The 13,666-nt window shown below is 40.1% G+C and overlaps 1 protein-coding gene and 1 long non-coding RNA gene across 5 annotated transcripts in view; both read left to right on the top strand.

The window, feature by feature from the left end:
• Positions 1-13,666, top strand: part of col15a1b (collagen, type XV, alpha 1b) — a 90,931-nt gene that overhangs the window by 32,688 nt on the left and 44,577 nt on the right. For 3 of the 4 annotated variants that reach the window (XM_028019466.1, XM_028019467.1, XM_028019465.1), the window contains exon 1: positions 12,541-13,160. The exons of the other annotated variant lie outside the window; for it this stretch is intronic. In XM_028019466.1, the coding sequence (XP_027875267.1) occupies positions 12,779-13,160 (382 nt within the window). In that variant the 5' untranslated portion in view covers positions 12,541-12,778. Of the gene's footprint in view, positions 1-12,540; positions 13,161-13,666 lie in introns of those variants that run through there. 4 annotated transcript variants of the gene reach the window in all.
• LOC114145832 (uncharacterized) lies at positions 6,362-8,116 on the top strand. Its single transcript, XR_003595774.1, has 2 exons — positions 6,362-6,868; positions 6,915-8,116. It is a non-coding gene; the product is annotated as an uncharacterized LOC114145832 (long non-coding RNA).

Raw genomic sequence — 13,666 nt, 5'->3', positions numbered from 1 at the left:
TGGATTACTTCAAACCTAAGGACTGGGGGATTTTCTTACTTTTACCTTTATTTTTTTACCTTACTTTTCTTCATCTCCAAGTTGAACCAGGGCAAAATGCCTCCAGCTAACCCCAAGGGACATTAGCAGTATTATACAATGACTTCAGTCTATAGAAATGAAAATCAAACTGCTGGAAGTGAACTTTGAGATCAACGCTACCTGTGGAAATCAGACAACTCTTCCTCAAATCAACGGAGAGGCCGTACGCCTCGCATCAAGCAGCTCACCCTGGAACGCTCTGGGTGCCAAGCCGAAGCAAAAGTCTCACACTGCAGATCCGTGGAGACAACTAACAGGGAGAAATCCCTCACCTGGACGAATCAGCGTGGCCGGCTCTGAGCCGAAACCCACCTTCAACCTCAATACCTGCTAAACCAGTGATTTCTTCTCCTGGTGACACTGTATCTGATTTAACTCGCAAAGTTCTCTCTCTAACCGCTGATTGGCCAAATATTTATGTTACTTTAGTTGTGCATGTTGGAGCCAACGATCTGGCAAAGCAGAAACTTCTGAAAAAGGACTTTAATATTCTTCTGAACACTATGGGAAAGTTAAAAATGAAGTTATTTCTCAGTGGTCCAATTCCATCAGACAAAAAACACTCCAGGCTGGGCATGATAAACAAATGGCTGATTAAAACCTGCTCTGCCAGCTCAGTGACCTTCATCAATAACCTCTAGATCTATTGGCAGCGCTTTCACCTTTTTTGGAAGAGGCAGACGCAATCTTAATAAACATGGGACAAAGCTACTCACTGCAAATCCATCCATCCATCTTCTTCTGCTTATCCGGGATCGGGTCGCGGGGGTAGCAGCTTCAGAAGGGAGGCCCAGACTTCCCTCTCCCCAGCCACTTGTTCCAGCTCTCCCCGGGGGAATCCCGAGGCATTCCCAGGCCATAGTCATTGTCTATAGCCCCTCATATAGACATAGTCCCTCCAGCGTGTCCTGGGTCTTCCCTGGGGTCTCCTCCCGGTAGGACGTACCCGAGCCACCTCACCAGGGAGGTGTCCAGGAGGCATCCTGACCAGATGCCCCTCAACTGGCTCCTCTCAACGTGAAGCAGCAGCGGCTCTACTCTGAGTCCCTCCCGGATGACTGAGCTTCTCACCCTATCTCTAAGGGAGAGCCCAGCCACCCTATGGAGAAAACACATTTCGGCCGCTTGTATCCACGATCTCGTTCTTTCGGTCATGACCCAAAGCTCATGACCATAGATGAGGGTGGGAACGTAGATCAACCGGTAAATCGAGAGCTTCGCTTTTTGGCTCAGCCCTCTCTTCACCACGACGGACTGGTACAGCACCCGCTTAATGGCAGACGCTGCGCCAATCCGCCTGTCGATCTCCCGCTCGCTTCTTCCCTCATTCGTGAACAAGATCCCGAGATACTTGAACTCCTCCACTTGGGGCAGGACACCCTCCCCCCCCGACCCGGAGAAGGCACTCTACCCTTTTCCGGGGTAGAATCAGGCCATGGTGAGAACCAATGTGCTCCTGGAACGGACACAGAAGACTTTAAAAATTAAAAGAACCATGATGACAACCAGTTTTGTATCGTTCCTGACTCGTACATGTCCAGAAAAGTGTGCCCGATTCTGTGAAATATTGTGGTCTTTGGAGTTTCTTCCAGCAACAAGATCTCGTCCTCTGATTTTTTTTCCATCCTGGATTTGGCTCTGTCCAGCTTAATTTTCAAAACAACAATCTCCTTGTTTAGTTGGTCATTTTCCGCTTCCAGGAATTCAATCTTTTCTGTCATCTTCCTCAGAGAATCCCGTGCGTTTTCTCTTATAGTTCTGTTTGTCCGTTCCTGGAGCACATTGGTTCTCGCCATGGAGTCGTAGTCAGTTTGTAGTCGTTGTGTCGTATTCCTGGCTTCGTCCAAATCTGAATTGAGATGTCTGATTTTTTGTTCATAATGTTCATTGCGACATCGTAGCATCTCATTCATTGTTTGACAGTTTCTAACGTCGCTCTTGCTCTGGCTAAGTTGGAGACACCCGATTTTTTTACTCAACATTGCCACCATGTTTTTAAGCTGCTCGTTTTCGCGCTCGTATTTCATGCAGCTCCTCTCCAAACTGTTTGTTCCTTCCACCAGGAAAACGTTTCCTCCCATTGAAGTAGTCTTTACTTTTGCCAAAAAATAATCCTTCTCTGCCATGGTACTTGTCTCTTCGTGTCGAACCTAAAACCGCAAATAAATTTTTCTGTGGAATCTGGGAATACAGAGACAGTGACCAGTGATGTCACAGACAGGATGAGTGACATCACTGCTTCACATCAAAGCCACAAGAAGTCTGTTGCGTGGGTGGGGGGGGGAGGATGTTTTTTTTTAAACTTTATTCTCAGATACACTGTAAAACGACAGAGTGAAACATTTGTTATGCCTCCAGAAAAACAAATACAGATAAATACAGATAAACATATTGAAGAAAAAGCTAAGGGGCTTCGGTTCCCAACTCAAAGCAGTACAGATTTCAATTGTTTTAGTAGCTATTTTTTGTCAGAGTCTTTCATAGTCAGGATATAAAACTTAACTTCATTGTAAAATGCAGCAAGGCATGGCTTTCTCTACCTGGAACAATGAATATGATATTTAGCTAGTGGCAATAAAGGATTTATGAGAAACTCAGAATTGTTGAGCATGATTTCAGTGAGGCCAAGTAAGAAATCTTCCCATAATATCATAAATTGTGCTTCTATGTTGTTGTGGATAAAGTCACACAGATTCTGCCAAAAAGCATCAACAAAGTTACAGCGCCAAAACAAGTGGACAGCAGTTTAAGGATATGAATCACAAAATGTACAATTTATATCAAATTCTTTCTTGAATATTTAATTCTCATAAAAGGATTAGTGCAAACATCTGCGATAGCTTTTCATTTTAAACGGGTAGGATATTCTGATGAAGTGATATTTTTGTGTTTTTGTCGTGTAAATTATTCCAATGCTATGCTAAGCATAACTTCTAAGCTTCCACTTCAGTCTCGTCACATAAAGAAATGAGTGATCAGAAATGATCATATTTAACATTAACACTGCCTGCTATAGTTTTCGTTTTGTAAACATCTTACACCGACTGAGCCATTTATCCCTGCTGCGGTAGGAAATGACGAGGCAGCACAGGTGGTCAGAACCACGGCTCATGTTAGATCCTTTTTTCTGGATACGGTGTGATTGATGATAAATTCTTGTTGAACTTCTGTCTTTTTTTTCTGTTTTGTTTTTTTTTTCCTCTTAAAATAGCCGAGGATTCTTCTGCAAGGCTGCTGGACGATTTGTTTGGCAACACTAAAACTGTTCCCTGCATTTACTGGCTGCCCCTCACAGAGGAGCAGCTGAGAGACGCCACAGCTTTTACACTGATTTTAAATGTTGTTTTTTTTTACTTTTTGTTGCCTTATAAACACAAACTTCAGCGTATTTTGTTTGAATTTTAATTAATATATTTGCAAAGTTTAAGCAGAAAGAATTTTTTGAACAGTTTTTCATTATAATTGTTTGAAAAGTGTGGCATTCTGATATTCCAAAATAAAACTCAGCCAATTGCTTTATTTTTTCTTTTCTTGATCTGTTAACATGTAATAAATGCACTGCGAAAACACAAACTCTGACCAAGTAGTTTTGGTCTAGTTTTTTAGTACATGAAGTAAGACAAAACTAACTTCATGCAGTTAGTTTTGTCTTACTAACTACAAGTTAGTAAGACATTTTCATTTAAAAATGAATTTAAATTCATTTTAAAATTTTTAATTTAAAAATTATTTACTTTTCAAAGTAAATAATTATATTATTATATTAATTTTTAAAAAGTACTAGTTCCTCTGACGGATCAAACTTTTAACAAGATATTTTTCCCATAAGTGAAATAATCTGCCAGTCGAACTAATGCTTCTTTAAAATCAATGCTAAGGAATTATTAACTTAAAACAATCTCCTCTGTTGTGTGTAAAAGTTACTTGTAACAGACAGAATACACATAAAAAGTAAAAGCAAAGTGCAGTACTAACTGGTGCATCAAACCAGAAGGATATCATAATTACCGGCAAAATAAAACACATTCACATTTGTTCTATATAAAAAAAAAGTTATTCAGAACTTGATTTAAATAATTGTAAATGTCCACATCTCGAATGAGTAAATCAAAAAGCTGATTTATTTCAATAATATTAAAAGTTGGCCTCCATATGGATTCCTTGCACACAATGTTATACATCTACAGCATTTATTTCTAATTATTTCACACCTGGGCTCCAAGGCATGCCCCGATGAAGGAGGATTTGGTAACGTAATTAGATTAGATGTGTTGCCACCCCCTCGCCACTAGAGGCAGTAGCAGGCCCGAAAAGATGCGACTAAGGAGCAGATTTAGAAGTACACCGAAAGCTACACAATTTGTTAAAAACTGTGAGCTGCGCTGAAGTAAATAAATGAGAGAAGTTCAAATACATGCTGAGAGTGAAAATCCTTCCTAAAGGTGAAAATATATCGCAGATTTAAAAAGAAAATAAAAACGGGAGGCTGCAGATCATATAGGAAATAGCGCCCCCTTCACTTCCGGAGTGCAATGGTCTCGTTTCCAAATAAGGTATGAGGCTGACAGTGGTCCGTCCCTGCCCCTTTCTGTTTGCTGCAGCGAGGTGTACTTGACGCTTTTAGCTCAAAATAGGTAGTACGATTAATCTGCATTATGCAACAGCAGCTGCTTTATATGCAAATGTCTGTAAAACCTTGTCAATTTGCCACTAATGTCGAAAAAACACAATTTGCATATGCGATGTTTCCATTAAATAAGAAACGGAATTAAAATCACATTGAAATGAGTTTGTTCAGTGATAAGTCATTAAAAAATATGCTGCGTGATCATCCTCCAACTACTTCCTGTTGTCTTCTTCGTGGTTTCCACCAGCGACAACATCCTGTTGTTGATCATGTGACTGGTGTGATGCGAAAAATGTGTTTCCACTGCAGTTTTGCAAACTAAACCAATTTCGGTACGGTAAAAAAAAACAACAACTTCATAGCGCCAAAACTATCGAAAAAAATGGTGTGGTTCCACTAAGTGAATTTATTTTCGAAATGTTAAATTGCACAATTATGGTAAATGGAAACGCAGCTACAGACAAGGTAAACGTTGTAGATTAATCACATGCGTAAGCCCACAAAAAGGACACAAAGACCCAACGCATATTTGCTCCTAAAAATAACAATGAAATAAAACAAAAAGATGTTGACGCCAGTGATGCTGCGGTGAAATACAGCGATGCTGCATTTCAGTGTTCAGTGAACTCGAGACAGAACTCTCAGTTTTTCGCTCACCGCTCACAGTCAGAGCTTCTGATTTGCCCGTTGACATGCAACTTGAACTATTGATTTTCAGAGTGATGTGGAATTGAAGGACAAATTTGCATCAGTTGGCTTGGACACATTTTACAAGTGTCTCCCACCAGGCTGTCCTAAACTGACAGCACTGGCTGCAAATATGTCCATGTTTGGGACTACCTGGTTTTGTGAGCAAATTTTGTCACTAATGAATATAAATAAAACAAAGCTGCGCTCAAAGCTCACACATAAGCACTTTAATGAGACTCTGAAACTGGCTGCTGCTCAGGACATGATGCCTGATATTGATGTTCTTGTCCAGGATAAAAGATGCCAAATTTCAGGGGCAAAAACTGAGTAAAACCAAATCCTATGGAATGTTTCTGACAACGTTGCACTATTAAAGAAATATAGCTTTGAATATTTGCTGAATTCATTCTGTTAAAGTTAGTGCTAGTCAGCAACAGATTTACAACAAAGAGTTTTGTTGAGTAAAATATTTCTCATGCATGCAATACATGTTATGTATGCACGTTTTTCTATATACAGTATATATACGGCTCTTTCAGAAATTAGTTCATATTTTTTTTGTTTTGATCAATATTTGGTCTGATTTGGAACAAACTTTGTAGGAATGTCGCTTTTTAATCACAAACATTCGAGAAACATGAAAAGACAACATCCCTGAAAACTTCAGAGTGTTTGTTTTAGTAAGTTTAGACAAAAGAGCTGCTTTGTTAGCAAATTTATTGTGTCATTATGAACATTTATTTTGTGATTGTTTTAAAATGTATTTCCCAAACATCAGTACATTATTTAATACGCAAATCTCCAATAACTTGTTCGAATTAATGTCCATTTACTGCATAACAAAGATTTTTGAGCTTTATTCTTATTGGTGCTTCTAGATTATGTAAGACGTACTTTATAAAACATAATTTGTTTGATTTTACTTTTTTTAAATCATAGTTTTTATTTACAGTCTATTTGGGGCACTTTTTTTTTTTTTTAGCTCTTATTGTCTCCATTCAAATGTTTTCAGCAAACAAAACTAATTTTAACACGTCTTGAGTACAAGTTAACGAAGAACATAAACACTTGTGTCTCCGGTACAGAAACTTGTGGCGCTCCCTGTGTAATCTTCACTAAATCTGATTCCTCGTTCATTAAGTGCACATAAAGGAAATGAGACGCAGTTAAGCCTTAAAATGATCCACACCTCTATTAGATTTGAAATTATTTTCTTTTTTCCAAGAAGTTGATTGGAGGTTCTTGGAAGCTGGTGGGAAATGTCTGCCTGCGTGCAAACCTGCGCGCGTGTGTGTGTGTGCGTTTGTTTCTATTATCTTGTGGGGACCATTTTCCTGACATATACTGCGTTGTGGAGACACACTGCTCTTTGTGAGGACCGAAGCCTGGTCCCCACAAGGGGAAACGCTGTTTTTGGGTCAGGGGTCAGATTTAGGACTAAGGTGTGAGTTGAGTTTTGGTTAAGGTTAGGTATGTAATGGTTAGGATAAGGGTAAGGGTAAGGTTTAGGCTGTAGAAATGAATGGAAGTCAATGGAAAGTCCCCGCAAAGATAGCTGCGCAAACATGTGCTGGTATGTGTGGGGGTGTGTGTGTGTGAGTGTGTTTGTGCACGTCTATTATAATCTGCCACATTCCACAGATACTCTGTCTGCCACCTGCTGTCCAAGACACAAAGGAGAATTGATCAAACAGTCAGATGCCGACTTTCTCCAATAGTCACCACTGAACCCAAACTGACGGCTCCAGTACCGCCTCTCAGGGATAGAGCCTTAAGTTACACGTCAGGCAAGTCAAACTCTAACATTTTTGTTAGATATATACAAAAAAATTTCATTTCAGCACATCTGACAAATGCAGGACTTTCCTTTAAGTTGAGATCTGGCTCGGTTACTCTTATTCTGACTCTATCGGTCACTGATGCTGTGATTAGCAGAAGTATTTGAACCATTTGAACTCTTTTGCCTTTTCTCATGTTTTCAACCAAAAACATCAATAAATGCTCTTTGGATTTTTTTTTTTAATTTTTATGACCGGTCAACACAAAAATTATGACAAATGATCTTCTTCCAAACTGTGATGTGGAAGAAGAGAGAAAACATGCCTACATCATAATGCGACCGCGTGTTGACACCAAATTCGTTTTCCAACCCCTGCGAGATTTTAGACGAAAGCCATAAAGTTTGGTGCTGAGCTCATGTGACGTAAAAACCTTTTCCACAGACTTGCACTCCAACAAACCTCCGTAGCCTCCAGAAAACAGGTGTGTTCATCCTGAGATGTACTCAGAAATCATCTGATTATAAATTAGATCACTTCCAAATGCCGTTAGCATCATTTTACTCAGGAGTACCTTCTTTTTTTTATTTTATAAAAAAGGTTTCATTGGCTCTAGTGGCCCTTATTTGATAGTGAATTAATAGGATAGAGGGCAATGAGAGAAGGGGAAGACATGCGGCAAAGGTCACCAGGCTGGGATTTGAACCTGCAACAGCCACGTCCAGGACTAAAGCCTCCATATGTGGGTTGAGCTTAACCCCTACGCCGCCCCCCCCCCAGGAGTATCACAGTTAAGGGGGTTTGACTACATAATCACCCCAAAACTTTTCAGATTTTTATTTGTAATCTCTGCTTCTTTTCAATTTTCTATTTTGTGCTGCAATTTTGCTATCATAAAAAAAAAAAATCAAAATAAAGTATCTGTAGAGAACAACTTAAACAGAACGCTGTTGTTATTTTTTTTTATTTTATTTTATTTCTTTGTTGCTATCTGGTGCAGTCTGTCTTGGCCAGGACACCTCAGGAGGAAGGATAGCTGGAGGGAGGAGGAAGAAATCTCAGAGAAAACAGAGTGCCAACACAGGCTTCATTGACCGATGGCAACAAGGTGTAAATGTGTGCGAACAGGTCGTCTCTGTTAACCTCTGCAGTTCCGCCCTGAGGCCAGCAGACTGATCGAAACACAGCAAACAGATATCTTAATCGTGTGTTTTCTCCACTCTTTAAATAGCTGAACAATTTTAGGAAAACTCATTTCTTTAAAATAAAATCCCCGGAGTCATATTTAGTTCTTCGAAAATAAATTCTCGTGATAGAAAGTTCATAAAAATACAAAATTCTCACTTGAGTTGCTTTTTTAAACTATGTTCCGTGTCAGAATTGGTCATTTCTATTAGACTGGACGTTTATTATTTGTACTTTTATTAGCACTGGAGTTTGCTGACCTCTTAAGAAGTGTTTTATATGCATTTTGTCACACGTGATTTTTATTTGCACTTAACTTTCAAGCCTCTAAACTCTCTGTACAGGTGGGCTTTACTGATTCTGTTCAGTCATCAGTAACAGTGGCAAGTTTTATATCACCCCTATAAATATTTAACAATTTCTGCAACAAAATTAAACACTGTAACTATAACAGAAGCTCTCAGACGAGTTTTCATTTATAACTGTTTTGCTGATTTTGTCCACAAGGTGGCAGCAGAGATTAGAACACGTGAACAACAGCTTCAGTTAAAGTGAGTAGCTCCAGTTGTTCTTTTTCCTGTTTACTGGAGGCCAGCGAAAAGTGGAAGAGAGTGTTGTATTATTTGCTTCAAAGTCAGGTTTTTACACACATTTTCTAACCATTTGTTTGATTTTAAACCCAGTATTTCTAACTGTATTTGTGTATTTGAGTCATATTTGTGAGCTTTACCTTCACCTTTCCAGACTTTCTCTGGAACTGTGATCAGGACTTTGCTGTAGTCGCCTCAGAAAACTGACTTTGTTTTCCTTAATTATGCATCATGACCAATCATGTCATTGTCCATTTAGAAGAATCCTTTGCCTCCCACACTTTGACTTCGTGGCTGACATCTCAAGATATTTAACAGCTCCACAAAGTGTTCTTTAATCATTATACCATTTTTTGTAAGTGGATGTTCTATTACAAAACTTGTACATATATGAGTGGCATGTTCTCAGGCTAGAAAACATACACTTTTTTCTCTCCTTTAAAAGTTAAACACTTAAATTTGAGGTTTATCTGAATTTTATATTGCTATATTCTGCACTAATCACTAGTGCTTGAAAAGTCTGGCTATTTGAAGACTCTATGGTCAGAAAAATGAGGTTTGAAAGATGTTTACTTGTTATGTTTGAAAAGAAGTCATTCATTATACTTTATTGTTATCATTGCTTATTTTATTGTCTATATGTAAGATATATTCTTAGTTTTTTCCCCGTTTCTCCTCTGACGTTATGTTATTTTCCAGAGTTCCCCCCCCCCCCACTCCGCACCCGCCCATCCTTTGTTGGATTGGCTGTGACACTAACCCAATTAGAGTTTATTGTGAGGTGGTTGCTAGGTAAAGCAGTCAGTAAATGAAAGGTGAAGGGTGAAGGGGGTTACTCCTTCAGGAATCCAAAAGTCCTTTTAATAGGGTCAAAGTGTTTAAAAAAAAGAAGAAAAAAAGGAAGGGACATATAATGAGGGAGATTCCTTCTAGTATATACCTGGTTTGTGTTTTTAGATTGTGCTGATATGCTTAAGGTTAAAGGGAAAGTCCATTTAAATGCTGATGACGATTGTGTGTTGCTCTTTCAAAAGCCGACCAGTTGGATCTCAGCTCAAATGGTAGGAAAACTGTGTGTGTAATCCCTTAAACATAGTTCAATGAAAAAACCTAAAAGTCCAACCAAGCAGTATTAGGTAATTAGAATGAAACGCAGTCATTCATTGACTTAAACCTACTCCATGCGGTGGCGCAAAAAAGTGGGTATGCAGTGTGTGCAACGCATAGGGGCGCTGCACTTCAGGGGGCGCAAAAACGTTGTGGGGAATATTTTTCTAGTCAGCATTTTATGTACTGAACAGCTGTTTGTGTATGAAATGATCAATAACAGAGGAACAGCACTGATTAGGCGGCCCCTCCCTGCCAGCCGCTCTCCGCTCCCATACAGGTAGCTTGTTTAGCGGCCCTTCGACAACTCGCTGAGGCGCGGTTAATGCCTCGACAACAGGGAGCTAAAGATGGGGCGGCAGAAAAAAAAACTCCGGGGCTCAAAACAGAAAACGGAAGAGGAGGAGGGATAAAGATGTTGGAGAGACAAAGAAAAGCTTTTCAAAGTGGTTGAAAGACAGAAGGTAAGTAAGTAATGTCAGCGTATCAACAAGAGAGCTGTAAATATTCAGGTTAGCTTAAGCTAGGCTACAATGACAGGCGGTTGTTGTCCAATACGGGACGCGATTTATTCCGTATTGCTATAAATGTCTGATAGACGCAGCTACCACACACATCTCAACAATAAGTGTAATAATAATGACCAAAACAAAACACGGGAAATATTAAGGTCAGCTAAATTGTCTTTGCGGGACCTAAATAGGACCCCTCCACGAACTGACGCTGTTGTCATGGTTACCTAGAGACGGACACTGCGCAGCCGCAGTGAGCTGCTATCAACCGGCGTCTTTTTAAAATGTCCACCCGATAAAACACCGTCCTTAGAAATAAAACCTCTGGCAAAAATGTAGACGTGAGAAGGCAGAAGCACATTCCAGGCTAAACAATTACAGTGAAGTTTAATAGGGGCATTAAAATAAATGTGTCGGCGACATTCAGTGGCGCCCAGTTTGATATCAGACAGAATGGATCAGGAGAGGAACCGCAGAACCTAAAGAACCAGACATCAGCCTCTTCATCCCTCAATCATTTCCTGAGACCGAAAAATAATATAAATGGCAATTTAAAGAACAAATCATACAATAGATTAATAAATAAAGTAATAAATAGTGTGAAGAGAAACCGTTTATTTTTTTCAACATTAAAAACGTTTGTTAGGATTGTGTAGGAAAAATGTTGATATGTTTTATAAATACAGTGTTTTGTGGTCAATGTTATTTCACCATTTTATTAATGTGGGTTGCCAGTTTGGATCAGGCTTCCTATCAAGCTATAAGAATGATAGAAAACATGCTAACGAAATGCCTCAGACCTGCAGACACAGGCTAACAGAAGTGGCTCTTTGGCTCACTTATATATTAAATGATGAAATATTGCCCTGTTTTTTGTTTCATTCTTTTTTTAATTGCCCAATAGGCAGCAATTTATTCCCATATATGCACATTTATTATTATTTATAAATAATTGGGGGGTGGGTGGGCGCCGATGACATGTTCGCATACACCTCAGAAAGTATGTACAGTAGTTGCGCCCCTGACTCCATGTTGCCACCAGGTTTTTTCCCACAGTGGTCTGACAATGACACTCAATCAGACCTTAGCCTAAGCAGACGCTTCCACTCTGTGTCAAACTTTCAGCAGCGCTGCGGACCCTCATCTTGGATCTCACCAAACATTTATGGAAGCACAATGCAACAGAACAAGCGTCTCTTTGTCTTAATCGGGAAGCGGGGGCCCCTGTGTTTGCTGCGTAATCTTTAAGCTCCACCAGAGAGAGAGGTTGTAGAGGTTATTTTCTAGTTTATAGATAATTCCACTCAAGCTTTTGTTTCTGAAGGAAAAGAAATGAATGTATTTACTTCTAATGTCGTCGTTTGCCGTATTCTTTGAATATTCTAGGCAATGCATTTCTCATGCCTGCATTAGTGTTGTATGGTTTAGTCTATTTTAACATAGGATCCATCTATAAAGTTTCATTAAATGACCCTGGTCTGAGATTTGATCAAAGCCAAGAAAAAATGCAGTAGATGCCTTTTAACTTTTTTTTCCAAAATAATGCAGATACATGATATGCAACAAAAATGCCAGATTGCTGGATGATACTCTCAACCCTAAGCTGCAGATTTGCTAAATCCTTTTGAGAATGCAATTTTGTTTCTAATTCAACTGTAGGTTCATGTATTTTGTGCAGATTTGACAAAGGACACTGTTATTGTCCGTCTTCCTTTTTCTTTTGTCTGTCTGATTCTTATTCTGACACATTTAAATTCTGGTTTTAACTTTTATAGATCAGTTCGCAGATAATTGTTATTTTAAAAAAAAATCTGAGATAAAAGAGACAAGCAAGTCAGTCGTGGCGTTGACCCCCTCTAGAGGAGTCGACGGGAAAATTACACTGGGAGAAAGACGTGCGGAGGTGTGGAAGGGAGGAGACCTCAGAGAGTTGGAGTAAGAGGCTGCAGCAGAAAAATAAGTCATTACAAAGACAAGAAGAAGAGAGGATAAAGGGAAAAGAGAAGAGAAACTAGAAAAACAAGGAGTTGGAACCCAGACAATTACGTTTTGGAATTTTTTTTTCTGGACATCATCTCCTGGATTTTCACTTCCTTCAGTATCCTGCGTTCACCTGTCACCTGTTGCAGATGGGAAAATAGCACCTGCTTGGCTTCTGTGTGTGTTACCAGTCGGACTACCTTCAATCTCACCACCACAGTTAAGAGGATGGGAGCTGTTCGCCTCTGTCTTGCGCTGGTTTTCCTGGCCTCTCCGGTGTGCGCGCAGTGGTGGAACTTTTTCTGGGCGAAGCCAAAAACCACCACTCTTCTTCCTCCCCTTTCCTCTCCGACCAGCTCCCACCAGAAGCCTTCCACCACCCAGGGGACTCCGTCGGAGTGGGGAGAGAGGAAAAAGGAGGACACGGTGACAGCAAACCATGTGGAGGACACCGGGACAGGGTGGACGACGCCGTCCTCTGCTCCACACACCTCAGGGGATTTAGCTTCCCGCAACAATAAGAAAACGTTGACATCGTCTTCTAGGGAGAACTCAGGTGGAATCGCCAAAGGCAGGTCCGAGAATAAACCACTGAAACAATGGAAGAGTGGTGAGTGATTGTGAATGGCTTTTGTGCCCAGTGAAACGTTTCTGAACACTTCAGTCTCATAAACAAAAACAAAAAGTCAGTAAGACATTGGCAAAGTCATCCCACTGATCAAATGACCCAATGATCTATTGGGGGGGGCTTCCTGCAGTTTTGGACGTCCATGCCTAAAAAACACGCTGGTGGTGTTTGTGAGAAATATGAGACAGGCCTTCGTGTTCTTTTTGGTCAACCGGGATTTTGGTCTTGGCACTCTCAAGTAGTGGCCACCATTGCCCAGTCTTTTACCTGTAATTAAATCATAAACACTGACCATGAGGAAAGTGGGACATGCAGTGCTTTAAATTATGTTCTAGGCTCTTATGTGACCAGTCTTACTGAGTTCACTTTTGAAGCAGGTTTCTTCCTCCTGGAAAGGTTCATTGTTGCGCCATGTTTTCACCATCTGTGGATGGAGACAACATCCACAGACGGTGGCTCACTGGAGCCCCAAAGACTAAAAAATGGCT

The sequence above is a fragment of the Xiphophorus couchianus genome, chromosome 6 (assembly GCF_001444195.1).
Source record: "Xiphophorus couchianus chromosome 6, X_couchianus-1.0, whole genome shotgun sequence".
Taxonomy (NCBI): Eukaryota; Metazoa; Chordata; class Actinopteri; order Cyprinodontiformes; family Poeciliidae; genus Xiphophorus; species Xiphophorus couchianus.
Note: the sequence above shows the minus strand (reverse complement) of the source record. Positions and strands in the feature narration are given on the sequence as shown.